Source organism: Bufo bufo, chromosome 4, assembly GCF_905171765.1.
Source record: "Bufo bufo chromosome 4, aBufBuf1.1, whole genome shotgun sequence".
Classification (NCBI taxonomy): domain Eukaryota; kingdom Metazoa; phylum Chordata; class Amphibia; order Anura; family Bufonidae; genus Bufo; species Bufo bufo.
The window spans coordinates 600,909,402-600,928,281 of NC_053392.1; the positions used below are offsets into that span (position 1 = coordinate 600,909,402).

The following is an 18,880-nucleotide window of genomic DNA, read 5'->3' on the forward strand; positions in this document are numbered from 1 at the left end:
CCGAGCTTTTGAGGCCCTAAAGTCCGCTTTTGTGTCGGCTCCGATTCTGTCGCATCCCAACCCTGGGTTGCCCTTTGTCCTCGAGGTGGACGCGTCTGAGACGGGAGTAGGCGCCCTTCTGTCTCAGCGTAGAACACCAGAGGGTCCTCTGCTTCCTTGTGGGTTTTTCTCCCGGAAACTGTCTTCCGCGGAGTGCAACTATCAGATTGGTGACAGGGAGTTATTGGCCATCGTGCAGGCCCTTAAAGAATGGAGGCACTTGCTCGAGGGTTCGGTGGTTCCGGTTCTCATCCTGACGGACCATAAGAATCTGACCTACCTTTCTGAGGCCAAGAGATTGACACCACGTCAGGCCAGATGGGCTCTGTTCTTGTCACGTTTTAATTACGTGGTCTCCTACCTACCCGGTTCCAAGAACATCAGGGCGGATGCCCTATCACGGCAGTACTCCGAGCTGTCCAGGGAGGAGTCGATTCCGACTTCGGTCATACCTCCGAATCAGATCCTGGCCGCCATTCGCACCAGCCTGACCTCTCCCCTGGGTGAGCAGATTTTGGCGGCTCAATCTGGTGCTCCCTCTGGGAGACCCAACGGCAGATGTTTTGTGCCTGAGGAGTTGCGCACTCGGTTGTTGCGAACCTACCATAACTCCAAGACCGCGGGGCATCCTGGAAAGAATCAGCTGTCCTGGGCTGTTTCACGTCTGTTCTGGTGGCCTTCCCTACGTTCCGACATCGCCGCATATGTAGCGGCATGCTCCGTTTGTGCCCAGAGTAAGTCCCCTCGGCACCTTCCGTTGGGCCTTCTGCAACCCATAGCCACCGGGGAGCGCCCATGGTCACACCTGGGGATGGATTTCATTGTGGACCTCCCTGCATCCCGAGGCCATACGGTCATTCTCATGATTGTGGATCGGTTTTCCAAAATGTGCCACTGTGTTCCTCTCAAGAAGTTACCCTCTGCACAAGAGTTGGCCACGATTTTTGCCAGGGAGGTCTTCCGGTTGCACGGTTTGCCCAAGGAGATTGTGTCGGATCGGGGGAGTCAGTTTGTGTCCAGGTTCTGGCGCGCCTTTTGCTCCCAGTTGGGGATTCATCTCTCCTTCTCTTCGGCCTACCACCCTCAGTCCAATGGGGCCGCAGAACGATCCAATCAGGCCTTGGAGCAATTCCTTCGTTGCTATGTCTCCGATCACCAAGACAATTGGTTGACCTCCTGCCTTGGGCCGAGTTTGCCAGGAACACGGCGGTGAACTCTTCCTCTGGGACGTCTCCCTTCATGGCCAATTATGGGTTCCAACCTGCCGTGTTACCGGAGGTATTCTCTCCCCAGGATATTCCGGCTGTGGAGGATCACCTTTCCGTCCTACGTGCTTCTTGGGTACAGATCCAGAAGTCCCTTGAGGCCTCTGCGCAGCGCCAGAGACTCCAGGCTGATCGCAGACGAGCGCCTGCTCCTTCCTACCAGGTCGGAGACCGTGTATGGTTGTCCACCCGCAACCTCAACCTTCGAGTGCCCACTCCCAAGCTGGCGCCTCGCTTTGTTGGTCCCTTCCGAGTGCTTCGCAGGGTAAACCCGGTAGCCTATGCCCTTGCGCTTCCTCCTGGCATGCGGATCTCTAACGTGTTTCATGTCTCCCTGTTGAAGCCACTGGTGTGTAATCGTTTCACTTCCTCGGTTCCTCGGCCTCGTCCGGTCCGAGTGGGCAATCGTGAGGAGTATGAGGTGAGCAATATCCTGGACTCACGCCTGGTCCGCGGTCGGGTGCAGTTTTTGGTCCATTGGCGTGGTTATGGTCCAGAGGAGCGTTCCTGGGTTCCCTCCGCAGATGTCCATGCTCCTGCCTTGCTCCGAGCCTTCCACGCACGCTTCCCTCAGAAACCGTTTTTTGCTCCGCGGAGGAGGGGCCCTTGAGGGGGAGGTACTGTCATGGTCTTACCTTCTTGCTGTTCTCCTTCGTTTGACATGTGCTGGCGGCCATCTTGGTTTCTGGGTTTCTTGTAGCCTTCCACCCTGCGGCTCCTCCTTCCCACTGGGAGGAGCTGGATGCCTAGCTCATATATATAGGAGGTCTGTGGCTTCAGTTCCTTGCTTGGTCCTCCTGTGTTCACATGCTTCTAAGACTGCTGCTGCTTCTGGTTCCTGATCCTGGCTTTGTCTGACTACCCTGCTGGTTCCTGATCCTGGCCTCGTCTGACTACCCTGCTGGTTCCTGATCCTGGCTTCGTCTGACTACCCTTCTGGTTCCTGACCCCTGGCCTCTCAAAGACTCTGCTTCGGTTTCACCATCCGTTTGGACTTTTTCTTTACAGCTTTATTTTCAATAAAGCCTTCTTATTTTCACTTATCTCTTGTTGTACGTCTGGTTCATGGTTCCGTGACACTGGGCTGCAATATAGTAGGACCATGGATCTGGCACCGCCAAACCTCCCTGTGTTTTAAGTCTCTGCAGGGTTGAAAGTTTAATCCTCGGCACACCTCCCCTCCAAATCAAATCTCTGAAAATTGCATTTATAGTATGAAAGAACCTTAGCGGAATCCAAACCGGCGCATTATGAAGGAGATATAGGAGTTTTGGCATTAGTATCATTTTCAAGAGGTTGGCTCGACCAATGACTGACAAAGGTAATTTGCTCCAGGCCTTTATCTTCATCCGGAATTCACCTAGCATTGGTACTAAGTTCAAACGCTCATAATCATTCAGATTCGTAGTAACCCACACTCCTAAGTATTTTAGGGATGACACTACTTGCAACCCTCCTGTATCAGATAAGGGCCTAGTACTCTCACTATCTAGGGGTAGTAGGGCGGATTTTGACCAATTGATGACTAATCCTGACATGGTCCCAAATCGATTAGTGATTTCCATCGCAGCAGGAAGAGAAGTCCTCCAATCATCCATGAATAGAAGCAAATCATCAGCGTATAACGCCACTTTTTCTGTTCTATGTCCGTATTGGAGACCTTTGACCGTAACTGACATTCTCAATGCCTCTGCCAGGGGCTCCACTGCCACCGCAAAAAGTAACGGCGACAGTGGACACCCCTGTCTCGTACCTCTAAAAAGCATAAATGGGTCAGACAAATCGCCATTAACCCTCACAGTCGCTCTAGGACATGCATATAACAGTTGAACCCAAGAAATAAATTCGGCTCCAAAACCCATTTTCTTGAGCACTAACCATAAATAGCGCCATTCCACACTGTCAAACGCTTTGGCCGCATCAAGAGATGCGACCGCCGCGGTCGAGGTGTGGACATGTGCTGCTTGAATATTCAGAAACAGACGCCTGATATTAACCGCTGTTGACATATTTGGCATAAAACCTGCTTGATCTTGACATATTAGAGTAGTTATCACTGAGTTCAGACGATTCGCTAACACCTTTGCTAAAAGTTTAACATCAACTGGGAGTAAAGAAATGGGTCTGTAGGATTCAGCTTCAAGTATATCTTTACCTGGTTTAGGCAAGAGAACAATGACTGCTTCATTCATGGATTCAGGGAGCCGTCCCCGCCGCTTAGCCTCATTACAGACCTCCAGCAACTGGGGAAGCAAAATGTCAGAATATCGCTTGTATACCTCAGCCGGCAGGCCGTCCCTACCTGGGGCTTTATTATTGGACATTGTTTTTAATGCGATTTCCAACTCCTGAATGGTAATTGGGCCATCCAACTGCGCCCTATGTTCATTTGATAAAGTGCCTAATTTCAGGGGTTGCAGAAAAAGATCGATATCTGTGTCTAAAACACTCAGCCGTGATTTATAAAGTGTAGAATAAAATGAGTGCATGACCTGGAGCAAATTAGGCGGTTCTTTCTGGACAACACCATGCATGTCTCTTAGGGCCGCAATGTATGTAGACTGCAACTGAGCCTTAGATACCAATGCCAAAAGTCTACCTGCCCTCTCCCCTTCCTCATAGAAGGACTGCTTCTGGAAAAAACGTTTATTTTTTGCTTGTTCTAATAACCGGTCATTTAATTTCTGCTGGGCTTCCTTCAATTTATCCCTAGTCTCCTCCTGCGGTCTCAAAATATATTCTGCTTCTGCTCCTTCCAATTCCGCAATTAACTTCTGCGTGCGCGCTCTAGACTCAGATTTCTTTTTATTAACTTCTGCAATGAGCAGACCCCTCAAGAATGCCTTCATAGTCTCCCATACTACCAATCTAGACGCGGACGGAAGATTAATTTGGAAAAACTCTACCAGTTTTACACTAATTCCCCCAGCATCCGGCAGGAGAGGCAGCCAGTAAGGATTAAACTTCCAACCCCCACTACCACGTTTACGTGATGCACTAAAGTCCAGCGCCGCTACCACCGGTGAGTGGTCTGAGACCCTGCGCGGCAGATATTGTATGACTCCCATATACTGCCCCATAAGTGCATTTCCAACAATGAGGTCGATCCTAGATAATGAATTATAAGTACTTGAACAACAAGAGAATTGTTTCACAGATTGATTCTTTAGCCTCCAAAAATCTAACATCATAGCCTCCTGCATCAAGACTCCAAAAGGAGACATTCCATTTGTATGGGAAGCTTGACCCACCCCCATCCTATCCAAGATATAATCAATAACATTATTAAAGTCCCCCATTAATAATACAGGAGCGTCAGGCATATCCGCTATAAATTGCAATATTTCTCTAAGCACCCCAGGTGAATACGGCGGCGGGATATACACACCCACCAGAATACAGGTAGTTGCATATATCACACAATGTAAACACACGTACCTCCCCTCTTTGTCTACTTTTTTAGTGATGCAAGAGAATGCAATTGATCTGTGTATCAGGAGACTCACCCCCCTTGCATAGGACGAAAAAGTGGAATGATAGCAATGTCCTGCCCACTTAGGAGTAAGCAGATGAATCTGGTCAGAGGTGAGATGAGTCTCCTGCATGCAGCAAACCAACGGCTGATGCTGATTCAAACAATCCATAACTGCTCGTCTTTTTATAACATCCTTAACCCCGCGCACATTCCAACTGAGCACATTAACCCTCCCCGCCATACTTAGATATCAGGAAGTACACAAATATATCTATTAGGTTTCTAGCACCCGGTGAGCCTATACCGCAGTAGCTCATATTACATACAGTCAGTAGACCAATACCTTTACGTTCATATACAGTGTGTGCATTCAAATAAAACATAACCTCCTCCCTCCCCCCCTCCCTGAAAAATACCCCCCCAACATTGTAAACGTTAGTACTTAACACTGCGGCCACCTCTATAACGGGCCCCACTATATCACCTATAAAAGGCCTGTGGGAAGAAAACACAACACCCGCTATTAAAGGCAGACGAGTGTCTAAACTCTCTTCTTTTGTCTCAGATAGACAGGAGTAGTTCCTACCCGATATAACAGAACGTGGGTATACAATTACTATACAATCAGCACACTAAACGTGTGCACAGAACCTCCCCTCTCCTTGCTCCTCGGACAGACATAAGTGAGACCAGAATAAGTGAAGATTATACCCCTAACATTATGTTTTCCAATGACATTACAACAGAATCTCCATTTACATATCCACATCCCGCTTAACAGCATTTCTGAGCATTCACACCCAGACAAAACCAGGCCACATCAATCATACAACCTGATTCAGTAAACACCACAGCTCTCCTCAACATTTGTGTCACTCATGATCCGCCGCCAACTGCCTCTCATGTCGGTCTATCCATCTTGCCGCCTCCTTGGGATCCTCGAAAAAATGCGTGTTCCCCATTGCAGCTACACGCAACTTGGCCGGGTACATCATTGAGTATGACACCCCATGCGCCCTTAAACGCCTCTTCACATCCGCAAATTTAGCTCTCCGCTTCTGGACCTCTTGGGAATAATCCGGGAAGAGTGCTACTTTATGTCCATCCACTGACAGATCTGGCTTATCTCGTGCTTTCCTCAGAATAATGTCCCGGTCTCTAAAATGCAGGATTTTGATCAGAACTGTCCTCGGCGGGGCACCTGGTGGTAACGGACGCATAGGGACCCTGTGAGCCCTCTCCACAGCAAATAAAGGGGTTAGGACGTCTGCGCCAAAGTTGTCCCTCAGCCAGGATTCAAAAAATTCAGATGGGTTTCCCCCTTCCGCTTTCTCCGGTGCCCCCACCACACGCACATTGTTTCGCCGGGATCTGTTTTCAAGATCATCCTGCTTAGCAGCAATGGCATCCAGTCTCATGGAATAGTTCCTCATGTTTGCATTCAGAGGTGTCACGGTATCCTCCATTTCACCCATCCGACCTTCCAGGGCAGTCGTGCGGTCTGCTAACTTCCGCATATCGTGTCTTACTATGGAGACATCCTCCTTAATGGCCCCCACCTGCATGGTAAGGGTGTTGAGCGACCTGCCGCACCTGGATATAGCCTTCATGACATCCCTCAAGGTAGGTTCCTCTGTATCGGAATCATGTGCTGCTGAGGCTAGGGAGTCACTCACACTAGCCAGGGTGTCAAAACGGCTAGACCTTGCCGCCACAGTGTCTCCAGGATCAGGTCCCTCAATATCAGAGTCCTCCTCAGATAGCCCACCTTTAGTTGCAGGCCTTCTCTGGGTGTCTTTCACAGGGGTCTCAGATGACAGCCGGGCATATTTCTCTAGCTTAGCTGCCGCACCTTTCTGGAGATCCATGACGCGGCCCGAGCGTCCCGGAGTGGCGCCAGCGCCATCTTGGCTCTCCTTCTCCAAACTTTTCTGCTCTTTTTTGCGGGTCATGGTGCTCGGATTTCGCCTTCACACCAGCGCAAATGAATCCTCCGCAGTTCTACTGATAGGGTATACCTAAAAATCAACTTAATTCAGGAGTTTATCCGGATAAATGGCCGAGGTAGCAGAGGAGCTCTGTGCTGCACGTCCACTCACATACTCCGCTAGGCCACGCCCCGAGCAACTTACAGTTCAGTAGTTAGATAGAAAAGCGACAGCTCTCAGAGCTCCTAGGCTTGCAGCTTCTCAAACAGACTGCCCACACTCCCAGAGAGAGAGAGCTCCTCTGTCAGGCCTGCTGACCTAATTAGTACATCTGTGTGAGCAGTCCCCCCAGGCAGGTAAAACCCGGACTGGCGCCGGGTGGTCAGGGAACCCACCCAACTCTTCCCTGACCGGCTCCAGGACCCTAAACTGGCTTTCTTTTTCCCAGAAAGCTTCTAGAAACAAAGAAAACCAGACCTTCCTAGAGCCTTTTAACACATGAAGTGCCGGAACCTTGGTGCAATGTACACACCCTCCAGCACTTTCTCTGCCAAACATTGTGACACCCTGTCACAGGAGGATAGGGCCATATTTTCATTACATGCGGCCAAGGCCTTCGATAGCGTGGAGTGGCAGTTTCTATGGCAGACACTAGACCAGTGATGGCGAACCTATGGCACGGGTGCCAGAGGCGGCACTCAGAGCCCTCTCTCTGGGCACCCGCGCCTTGGAAAAAGTCTATGGCATACCAATATGCTTTAGACTTTTCCTGCCATTCATCAGCACAGGACGCACTATGAACAGCGCAGGCAGCGCACTGAATGTAGGCTATTGAGCTATTATAGCTAAATGATAAAGTACATGGAAGATATACTATATTGGTATTCAGGTTAAATTGCCATGTTGGCACTTTGCGATAAATAAGTGGGTATTTGGTTGCAGTTTGGGCACTCGGTCTCTAAAAGGTTCACCATCACTGCACTAGACCATATGGGGTTTGGGCAAAGATTCATAGCTTGAGTGAAAGTCCTTTATTCCAGCCCAAAGGCAAGAATTAAGGCGAATGGGGGTGTGTCCATGAGATTCAAACTACAAAGGGGTACCCGACAAGGGTGTCCTCTGTGGCCGTTGTTATTCGCACTGGCGATAGAACCATTGACGGCTGCAGTGTGTAAATCTCCTATTGTACAGGGGCTCTGTTACGGTACTGTACATAACAAAATAGCGATGTATGCAGACGACACCCTGCTGTTTTTGGGGGATACAACAACGTCCGCGGCAATGGATCTCATTTAATTTATGAATGAAGCAGGCGGAGCAGGCGCGTGACGTAGTGAATGACGTTACGCTGCCGCCGCCCGCCCGGCCTGCCTACAGGAGTTTCAAGTGAGTACCGTACTACATGGATTTCTCTATGCTGCATAGGAACAGCGCCCATGCCTACATGTTACCTATTAATACTACAGTGAGCGGGGCCCGGTGTAATAGAATACAGTGACTGCACCGGGCCCCGCTTCCATTACAACACCAGATGCCGGCCCCCCCCCCCCCTCCTCCCTCCCTGCTGATACACCGCCGGCCGCGCTGTGCAGCATCGCGGTCGGCAATGTATCAGTGTAAATGGCAGTATTCGCCCCAAAAGACGCAGTGCCATTTCCCCCCCACCCAGACTTTTTTTTGGGGGGGAAAGTGCGTCTTATAGTGCGGAAAATATGGTAAGGGGGATTTATGTACTGGCATACATTATAATGGGATGTTTTTGTACTGGCACACATTTTAATGGGGTTTTTGTGTACGGGCACATATTATAAGGAGAAGTATTAGTACTTTGGGACTATGGGAAACATGATTACTAGTATGGGCATTATTACTATTGGGGGCACTGTGAAAACTAAGTGCACTCTGGCAGAAAATTATATCTATTAGTAAGAGCACTATTACTGTGGGGGGCACCATGTCACAGTACCAACTTAGCACAATTACTTTTGAGGGACGTTATGTTTACACTATTAGTGTAAGAGAGACACTATTTGCTAGGCACAGTTATTTTTTAGGGCACTGTGTGCCAGTAATTATTGTTGGGGGCACTATCTGTGTGGTACTAGTATTTTAATGGGGGACTGTTTCTGCAGTATAGTATTAGGAAGCACAGCAGGCACAGTATTGAGGGTGGCAGGACGGAGTGTTCAGAATGTGTGGAGGAGAATGGAAAAGTAGGAAACCAAGATGTCTGTTTGTTAAACTCTGCAGAGACAAGAATGACTGAAAGAAATCATCATCATCTGGTCTGAATGGAGAAGATGAGGAAAGAGAACATCTACATCAGAGGGGACATCACTGGATGTAAGAGGTATGTGGTGCTGTATTACCCTGTATGTTCTGTAGCGCTGTGTGTACTGTTTTCCAAGTATGTATTTAACAGTAGGGCTGGAGGGAAGGGGTTAGGTAAGAATTTGGCATGGGAGGAGGGGGTGCCATTTTAATTTTTACCCAAGATGAACTCTTGCACTAAGACCCATAAGCTGTCATGGTCCCTCAGGTGACTGATGTCAGGAAATCAAGGGTATTGGCTGAGCGTGGAGGAATCTAACAGCCTCCTTGATTTCTCTTGATTCAATGTTGATAGGGTTAATGACCACTTCCCTTTTCTAATCTGTTGCTCAGTGGTCATCACTTCTACCCTTTATAGTCTGACCCCACCCTTCTGACTATACGGTTGATATCTTCATTTGGGTTTGGCTGAACTGGTTTGAGATCCTCTCTGGTGTTCCTGTTCTTTTATCTCTACAGAAGTTAAGCGTCATGTTTGTTTGTATTTGTTATATTCCCTGTTGTTTGTATCTGGGCCTGAGACAGAGACTTCCATTCGTCCATCTGGGGAGGAATGGGTTGTCTCTGGTCCTATACTTATTCCAGGGCCTTATAGGGAAATCAGAGCCTAGGTATCCTGCTTAGGAACATTCCTACCTTCAAGGTCTATTCATATTGATAGGTAGTCAGGGTCCGGATTAGGGTTGTCCGGATTAGTTACTGTTCCCCTTCCCTCCTATGTTCAGTGTGGAGTTGCCCCCCCCTTCCCCAACACAAACACTGATCGTGACATAAGCCTTTAGCTATGCCCCTCATCAATTCCTTACATATAAATAATGAAAAGACATGTATACTTAATCATGTCTATTACCTGATGATGTGAGGGGCTGGTGATCCTCCATTATAACGTTCTTGTACAGATCTTTATGTCCCTCTAAATACTCAGACTCCTCCATGGAGAAATAGACGGCGACATCCTGACACCTTATAGGAACCTGACAACACAATGATACAGTCATCACCCATATCCCTTCATAGCATTACTGTATAATGTCCCGGCATTCCCAGCGATGTCACCTCTCCAGTCAGCAGCTCAAGGATCATGTTGGTGAGCTCTAGGATCTTCTCTCTGTTGACTTTCTCATGTATCGGGATGTGAGGTGTCGGCCTGGATATTGGGCTCAGGATTCCTCCCTGTCCTTCAGATACCGGGGCCTGACAATGCTCACTAGAGGTCTTCTTCACTACTGTGTATTCCTGGTTATGGAGAGACGCAGTAATAAATATTACTCCATACATCTCCAGAGTCCCTCACCTCTCCAGTCATGTCCATCTGTTAGTAACATAGAGAAGATGATGTAACGTGACATCATCAGAATCTCTCACCTCTCCAGTAAGCCGGAGGAGGATCTCTAGGGTGAGATTTATTATACTCTCTGCCATCTTGTCCCCATCCCTATCCATCCTTGAAGGGTCAATCAGGAGAATGATCTTATATAGGAGATATACGCTGAGCGGATCCTATATTGTAGGAACCTGAATGGAAAGAAGATGAACCGATGTAAAATCCTAGAAAATCCCATGTAAAATACAATTACTGGAGATAAGAAGAGGAAACACTGGAGGAGATAATAACGTGTATCAAGGCAGTTCCTCCATGTTTCAGTTCAAAGGCATGTGCGCTTGGCAGCTGAAGACATCTGTTTTGATCCCATGTTCATATGTGCGAAAAATAATGTTTTAATATATGAAAATGAGCCTCTAGGACAGCGGTTCTCAACCTAGGGGTCGCGAGCCCTTTGGGGGTCGATCGGCCCTTTCCGGGGGGTCGCCTGAGGCTTCCTATTAGGGCTGCACGATTGTAGCGTTACATTACCCTACTTCCTGACTTCCCGTCGCACTGCTAATGACGTGAGAAGGCGTTCCTGAGTTTTGACGATCTGCGGCATGCGCAAACCGACAGTTTATGGAAAATCTCAGCGGAGTTCAGCTTCACACCGGGACACTGCGCATGCGCTGGCCGGAGTTAGCCGTGCTTGCGCATTGGGCCGTAATATTTCCCTACTAAGGCTCTCCTGCGTATGCGCAGTGTCCCGGTGTAAAGCTGAACTCCGCTGAGATTTTCCATAAACTGTCGGTTTGCGCATGCCGCAGATCGTCAAAACTCAGGAACGCCTCCTCACGTCATTAGCAGTGTTACAGGAAGTCAGGAGGTAGGGAAATCTCACGAGGTAGGGTAGTATAACGCTACAAATAGGAGAGAGATTGTTTCACACAGGAGTAACATACTTTACACGCAAAGACAGTTATGTGCGCAGTTTAGGACACATAGATCCATGAGGGGGACCAGCATAAGATGCTATATGAAAACTTGAGAAGTATGTGGATAACTCACCACCCTCCTCAATAGGGTAGGGGTGCTCTAGCCGAAAGACTGCTCACTCAATCAGTCCAAAAGGGATACGTAAAATAGAAAAAAACGGCTGGCACTCAGTATGTGGTTTCACATCAAACAACTATTTATTATTAATTGACCGCTAATTGAACAGTAAAATACACTTTATCATAAAAACATAATAGTTAAAACAACCCCTAAAAAAAAAATAATGTAAAATCCAATATACACTATACTGATTAGGTCACAAATCGCACCAAAATAGAGTCTCTTGGAAACGTGTAATATTCCTTTGCCTTTGGGCAGCGTGTATCCAATTCAATGTGTTAGGGATACTGTCTCTTTAAATGAAGAGGTATAGCCAAGTCCACAAGCTGTGTTCGTTGCTGCTGTGGGATATTATCTCCCTCTCTATATTTCACTTCAGCAGTTCTTGCATTAATAAATAATGTAGACTTCAGCAGTTAGATATGTAATCGATTTGCAGGGAAGTTTTTGCTTACCCACACAGACGAATCTCCGGCCGTCTGGTTCAGCCGCTTGTTGTGCTGCTCGTTCTCGGCGTCCCCGCTCTCTGGCGTTTGACACGTGGTATACCAGAGATATCGCGGGACTTGGAAGTTTCAGTCCGAAAATCTTATGAGAGCTGCAGATCGGATGAAAAAATGGAGCGCTCCACTTGTAAGAATTAATTCAAATTTCGTCGATCATATCCAGAAGCTTGTTGTTGGCAGGGATATAACGCTAAACGCGTTTCGAGGACTTCAATCCTCTTCCTCAGTAGCTATATCCCTGTTGTTGAATCCCCTCCTTTTATATCGTCATAAGCAGTCCACAAAATCTGGGCTGGAATCACTTTTGCTCATAGTGCGGTTTTTGGTGCGTTTCTGGTGCGGTTTTAAAATCGCATATGCGTTTTTTATGGCATCGGAACCGCAACCTCTTAATTAGTATTAATCCATCCAAACACGATTATAATCAAATATAAAATATCGGAAATGGTAAACAATTTATAAAAACATTATACAATATACCTCAGGAGATCAATAATTTATAAATAGATAAGAACTCGATAATACTTTATAACAGACAATAGTTCATAAAAGGGCCTCATCCTCTACATCTTATATTCTTATCTCTCTTGCAATGTGGCACGCCGCCACTCACGCTATCCTCTATAATACCAACATTGCAAGAGAGATAAGAATATAAGATGTAGAGGATGAGGCCCTTTTATGAACTATTGTCTGTTATAAAGTATTATCGAGTTCTTATCTATTTATAAATTATTGATCTCCTGAGGTATATTGTATAATGTTTTTATAAATTGTTTACCATTTCCGATATTTTATATTTGATTATAATCGTGTTTGGATGGATTAATACTAATTAAGAGGTTGCTGTTCCGATGCCATAAAAAACGCATATGCGATTTTAAAACCGCACCAGAAACGCACCAAAAACCGCACTATGAGCAAAAGTGATTCCAGCCCAGATTTTGTGGACTGCTTATGACGATATAAAAGGAGGGGATTCAACAACAGGGATATAGCTACTGAGGAAGAGGATTGAAGTCCTCGAAACGCGTTTAGCGTTATATCCCTGCCAACAACAAGCTTCTGGATATGAACGACGAAATTTGAATTAATTCTTACAAGTGGAGCGCTCCATTTTTTCATCCGATCTGCAGCTCTCATAAGATTTTCGGACTGAAACTTCCAAGTCCCGCGATATCTCTGGTATACCACGTGTCAAACGCCAGAGAGCGGGGACGCCGAGAACGAGCAGCACAACAAGCGGCTGAACCAGACGGCCGGAGATTCGTCTGTGTGGGTAAGCAAAAACTTCCCTGCAAATCGATTACATATCTAACTGCTGAAGTCTACATTATTTATTAATGCAAGAACTGCTGAAGTGAAATATAGAGAGGGAGATAATATCCCACAGCAGCAACGAACACAGCTTGTGGACTTGGCTATACCTCTTCATTTAAAGAGACAGTATCCCTAACCCATTGAATTGGATACACGCTGTCCAAAGGCAAAGGAATATTACACGTTTCCAAGAGACTCTATTTTGGTGCGATTTGTGACCTAATCAGTATAGTGTATATTGGATTTTACATTATTTATTTTTTAGGGGTTGTTTTAACTATTATGTTTTTATGATAAAGTGTATTTTACTGTTCAATTAGCGGTCAATTAATAATAAATAGTTGTTTGATGTGAAACCACATACTGAGTGCCAGCCGTTTTTTTCTATTATAAGATGCTATATGTCTTATGCTGGCCCCCCTCATGGCCCTATGTGTCCTCCACAGATCCCCCACAACACAGCGCCCTCCACAGATCCCCCACAACACAGCGCCCTCCACAGATCCCCCACAACACAGCGCCCTCCACAGATCCCCCACAACACAGCGCCCTCCACAGATCCCCCACAACACAGCGTCATCCACACATCCCCCATAACTATGTCATACCCAGCCGCGTCAGCGGCTCATATGGGAAAATGTAATGGTTGGGGGTCACCACAACATGAGGAACTGTATTAAGGGGTCACGGCTTTAGAAAGGTTGAGAACCACTGCTCTAGGAGCAACAGGGGCGTTGCCCTTACACCTAGAGGCTCTGCTCTCTCTACAACTGCTGTCCCCTCTGCACTTTGACAGGACCAGGCAGTGAAAATGTCATCACCCCTGGCCCTGTCAGTAAAAGTGGAAAGAATGTGTCAGGTGCAAAAACAAGCTAAGCCATTGCACAGTATAGAAATAATTCCGCCATATAGCACATAGATAAGGGCTGCAGTGCAGTATAAGGCCCCATTCACACGAGCGAGTTTCCCGCACTGAATCCTGACCAATTCATTTCAAAGGGTCTTTGTACATGAGCATTTTTTTCACACATCACTTGTGCGTTCCATGAAAAACGCAGCATGTTCTATATTCTGCATTTTACACGCAACGCAGGCCCCATAGACATGAACGGGGCTTCAGTGAAACACGCATTGCATCCGGAAGCAAGTTCGGATGCGATGCGTTTTTCACTGATGGTTGCTAAGAGATGTTTGTAAAGCTTCAGTTTTTTATCGCACACGTGAAAAACGCATCAAAACGCATTGCACCCGCACGGAAAAAAATAATGAACAAGTGAACGCAATCGCAGACAAAACTGACTGACCTTGCTTGCACAATGGTGAGAGTTTCACTGAACGCATCCAGAGCCAATGCGTCACGCTCGTGTGAAAGAGGCCTAAGGCGGGGTTCACACGTGACCGGTCAGCCGCAGATTTGCTTTGCGGATTTCTGTGCGGTAAATCTGCAGCGTTGTACAGAACCAGCAAAGGGAATGAGCTTTTAGTAATTCCCAGTCACACGTGGCAGAAACCGACCTGTGGAGCGGATTATAAATCTGCAGGATGATGATTTCCGCTGCGGATTTAACCCCGTCCGGTGCAGAGCATGAAATCTGCCTCTAATTTGCAGCTTTTCTGCGTTTTCTTCTGCTGCAGATTACAAGCAGATAATCAGTCACATATGACCCTATAACACTGTACAGCATAGAGGTAACACTCCCGGGAGGTCTGCGCTCGGAGAACCCCTTTAACCCCTGATGTGAATAGTGACCAGGAGGCAACGCTACAGCAGAGAGCTGGCGGTGAAGGGGTTAATGCCCCCTCTGCCCCAGTAATCCTGACAGACAATGGCGGTGACTACACACCTACCTGCCCTGCTGGACACAACATGTACCCACCTAGAATGTATGGGCTTCTGAGAGGATGGAGCCCCGCCCCCAAGTTGTTCTAGAAACTAATGTTCTCCACAAAACCTCCCTGACTGTAAACCTGTCCCTAATCCTGACCCGCACAGGAGACCGCACAGAACACGGAGAGGACGCCCCGCAGCCCAACACACAGGACACTTACCTGAACCTCACTTATCACCACCACCGATCTCAGAGTCACATTACGTCACCAGGTGACCTAAACCTGAACCATCATGTGTGGAAGGAGTCAGTCTCCAAGCTTTGCTGATGGAGGAGGTAAAGGACCTGTGAAGATGTCTTGACCATGTGATCCTGTGTGGGCGGAGTCATGTTTTAGAGTGTGCTCCTAGAGGAAGTAAAGGACCTGTGATGATGTCATGACCATGTGATCCTGTGTGGGAGGAGTCAGGCTCTAGGCTGTGCTGTTGGAGGAGGTGAAGGACCTGTGATGATGTCATGACCATGTGATCCTGTGTGGGAGGAGTCATGCTTCAGAGTGTGCTCCTAGAGGAGGTAAAGGACCTGTGATGATGTCATGACCATGTGATCCTGTGTGGGAGGAGTCAGGCTCTAGGCTGTGCTGTTGGAGGAGGTAAAGGACCTGTGATGATGTCATGACCATGTGATCCTGTGTGGGAGGAGTCAGGCTCTAGGCTCTGCTGTTGGAAGAGGTAAAGCACAGTCTGCAGGAGTCTGTGATCTGTAAATGGTATTTGTTCTAGAGAAGGGACAGACACCCAGCAGCAGCTGTCTCTTTCTCTTTCTCTCTCTCTCTCTCTCTCTCTCTTCGGAAAAGAGTGAGATCTGGTGAGGAAAGCGATTATTTCCCTCAGAATTTTTTCATCCTCTTTCTCCTTAATGATAATGTTGCTCCTTTCTGAAGCCAGGGACAACTGTGGCCTACCACCACTACTACTAATACATACCGAGCACAATGGAAGTCAATGGGAGAACCCGAGCATTAAACCAGGAACCCCCTACTCTGAAGAGGGGAGGTGTCTGGATTACAGGAAAAGGTCAAAAGTTGATGGAAACACCACTGAAATGGTTCGGGAACAACATGGGGAGGATGTCTGGATGCATCTTGGACTCCCAGGTCGCTGCTGGGAACGATGTTGTCCGAGTAGTACACCACTTTTACAGACTGACAATAATACACATAAAACCGAAGATAAAATCGATTTTAGAGGAATAATTGTTAGGAAACATTCTTTCCTATATATTTACTTGTATATAAAGTGCAAGTGCTGCCAAAAATTACAAGCAAGAGGCACTCCGATACAACCTGTATATCACTTAAAGGAGGGCCTCATTCACATTGTGGTACAATTGTTCAGGTAGTCGGACTCCTACACTCATAAAGCCTATGCACTAAGGGAAAGGGCTGACAAAATTTACAAGGAACCGGCACTCCAATACACCCTTTGTTACACATAAAGGAGGACATCATACACAGCCTTGAAAAATTATTATTGATGGCCTGCTGGTGACCCTCAAAAACTATTGGAGCAAGGGTCTGCTGATTTGACCATCTAAAACATTAGGAGCGAGGGCCTGCTGCTGATCTGACCATCTAAAACATTAGGGGCGAGGGTCTGCTGTTGAGCTGACCCTCTAAAACAGGGGCGAGTGCCTGCTGCTGATCTGACCATCTAAAACATTAGGGGCGAGGGCCTGCTGGTGACCCTCAAAATCATTATGAACAAGGGGCCTGCTGGTGACCCTCTAAAACATTATGGGTGAGGGCCTGCTGGTGGCCCTCTAAAACATTAAGAACAAGTGCCTACTGGTGACCTTCTAAAATATTTTGGGCGAGGGCCTGCTGGTGACCCTCAAAAACAATATGGGCGAGGGCCTACTGGTGACCCTCTAAAACATTATGGGTGAGAGCCTGCTGCTGAGCTGACCCTCTGAAACATTAGGAGCAAGAGCAGCCTAATAAGCATGTTGATATGATGGAGGAGGACGAGAAAATAGAGATTGAACCATATACCCTTTTTAGTGGTGGAAGGGGTGCATGGGAATGCAGTGTATTCAATACACCATAAAAGCCACATTTAGAGTGCCTTTATGTTTAGCCGCTTTCCTCTGGTGGAGTAGAAAAGTCAGGGGCAATCCAGGCCTTGTTCATTTTTTAAGAGCTCTGACAAAACGCTGGCAGCGGGGCAGGCCAGCACCTCCAAGGCGCAGAGCGCCAGTTCGTGCCACGTGTCTAGCTTGGACACCCAATAGTTGTAAGGCACAGAGGGATCACGGAGGATGCTGACACGGTCTGCTACGTACTCCTTCCCCATCTTCCAAAATTTTTTCCTCCTTGTGACACTAGGCCACACATCAGGATGAGGGTGCTGGCGGGGTGTCATAAAACTGTCCCAGGCCTTGGAGAGTGTTGCCCTGCCCTTGTTGGAACTGCTGTGTGTTCCCCTCGTCCCCCCTCCTCGGTTGGCCAAAGAACTACGTACTCTGCAGCCAGCGTTGTCAGCTGAAAATTTTTGGAGCAATTTTTCCACAAGGACCTTCTGGTATTGCACCATTTTGCTCGTCCTCTCCACCACAAGAATGAGAGATGAGAAGTTATCTTTGTAGCGGGGGTCGAGAAGGGTGAACAACCAGTAATCAGTGTTGGCCAAAATGCGTACAACGCGAGGGTCACGGGAAAGGCAGCCTAACATAAAGTCAGCTATGTGTGCCAGAGTCCCAACAGACAAGACTTTGCTGTCCTCATCAGGAGGATATAGGAAAACGTATCTCAGCTTGTCACTAAGAAGTGATCCAGCTGATAGACGATCATAAGGCGCAATTACCACAACCCGGTACAGGATACATCAAAATTTATTATGAGACAACGCGTTTCAGGGTCTAGACGGCCCCTTTATCAAGTCTGTGTCATTCTAATTTTATGTGCAGCTGGGTGTATACTGCCTGGTTTCTTTTAAAAATTGCGTATGTCCGTACCTGTGCGGTCCTTGTCCTAGTTGGAATAGGTGTAGCGGTGTCACCGCTACGGTCCTGTATGCGGCACGTGTGGAAAAGGCGCGTAGGCCTTCGCCCCAAGGGGTCTCCTGACGCATCTGGCAGCACCGACCTGCGACTTTTATATCTTACAGCCCACCTGCAATACGGTTGCACTCAACTCCGGTGCAACCAAAACAGGTGAGTCTATCGTATCCACCAGATCTTTGAAGGAAGCTGTTGTACCTCGATTTACTTACCCTATGAGCGCCTCTCTCACCCTTTGGCCGTTACTTCACTCATCAGGAGGATGACTCTCAATCTCCTCATTCTCTTCCTCCTCTTCTACCCATCCACGCTGAACAGATGGAATAAAACTTCCATGGGTACTATCCTCTGTAGTGGAGGCAACTGTCTCCTGCTCCTCCTCCTCATCATCCAATTCGCGCTGAGAAGACGAACTGAGGGTGGTCTGGCTATCACCCTGTGTAATGTCTTCCCCCATTTCCACCTCGTTGTGAGCAGTGAGCGTTTGAGTAGACACAGAAGTGGGATGGTTACGCTGATAATAGTGTTATCGCCGCTCACCATCTGTGTTGATTCCTCAAAGTTGCGTAAAACCTCACAGAGGTCAGACATCAATGCCCACTCATCGCTTGTGAAGAGCGGAAGCTGACTGGAAAGGCGACGACCATGTTGCAGCTGGTATTCCACTAATGCCCTCTGCTGCTCACAAAGCCTGGCCAACATGTG

General features: G+C 47.6%; 1 protein-coding gene across 1 annotated transcript in view; it reads right to left on the reverse strand.

Moving 5' to 3' along the window:
- The window catches only part of LOC120999335 (oocyte zinc finger protein XlCOF7.1-like), a 49,428-nt gene extending 34,029 nt beyond the window's left edge, over positions 1-15,399 (reverse strand). Inside the window, exons 1-4 of the mRNA XM_040430203.1 lie at positions 15,336-15,399; positions 10,404-10,553; positions 10,095-10,274; positions 9,889-10,012 (exon numbers count right to left, since the gene is read on the reverse strand). Of these exons, the coding sequence (XP_040286137.1) occupies positions 9,889-10,012; positions 10,095-10,274; positions 10,404-10,481 (382 nt within the window). The 5' untranslated portion in view covers positions 10,482-10,553; positions 15,336-15,399. The remainder of the gene's footprint in view (positions 1-9,888; positions 10,013-10,094; positions 10,275-10,403; positions 10,554-15,335) is intronic.
- Positions 15,400-18,880: the final 3,481 nt, after the last annotated feature.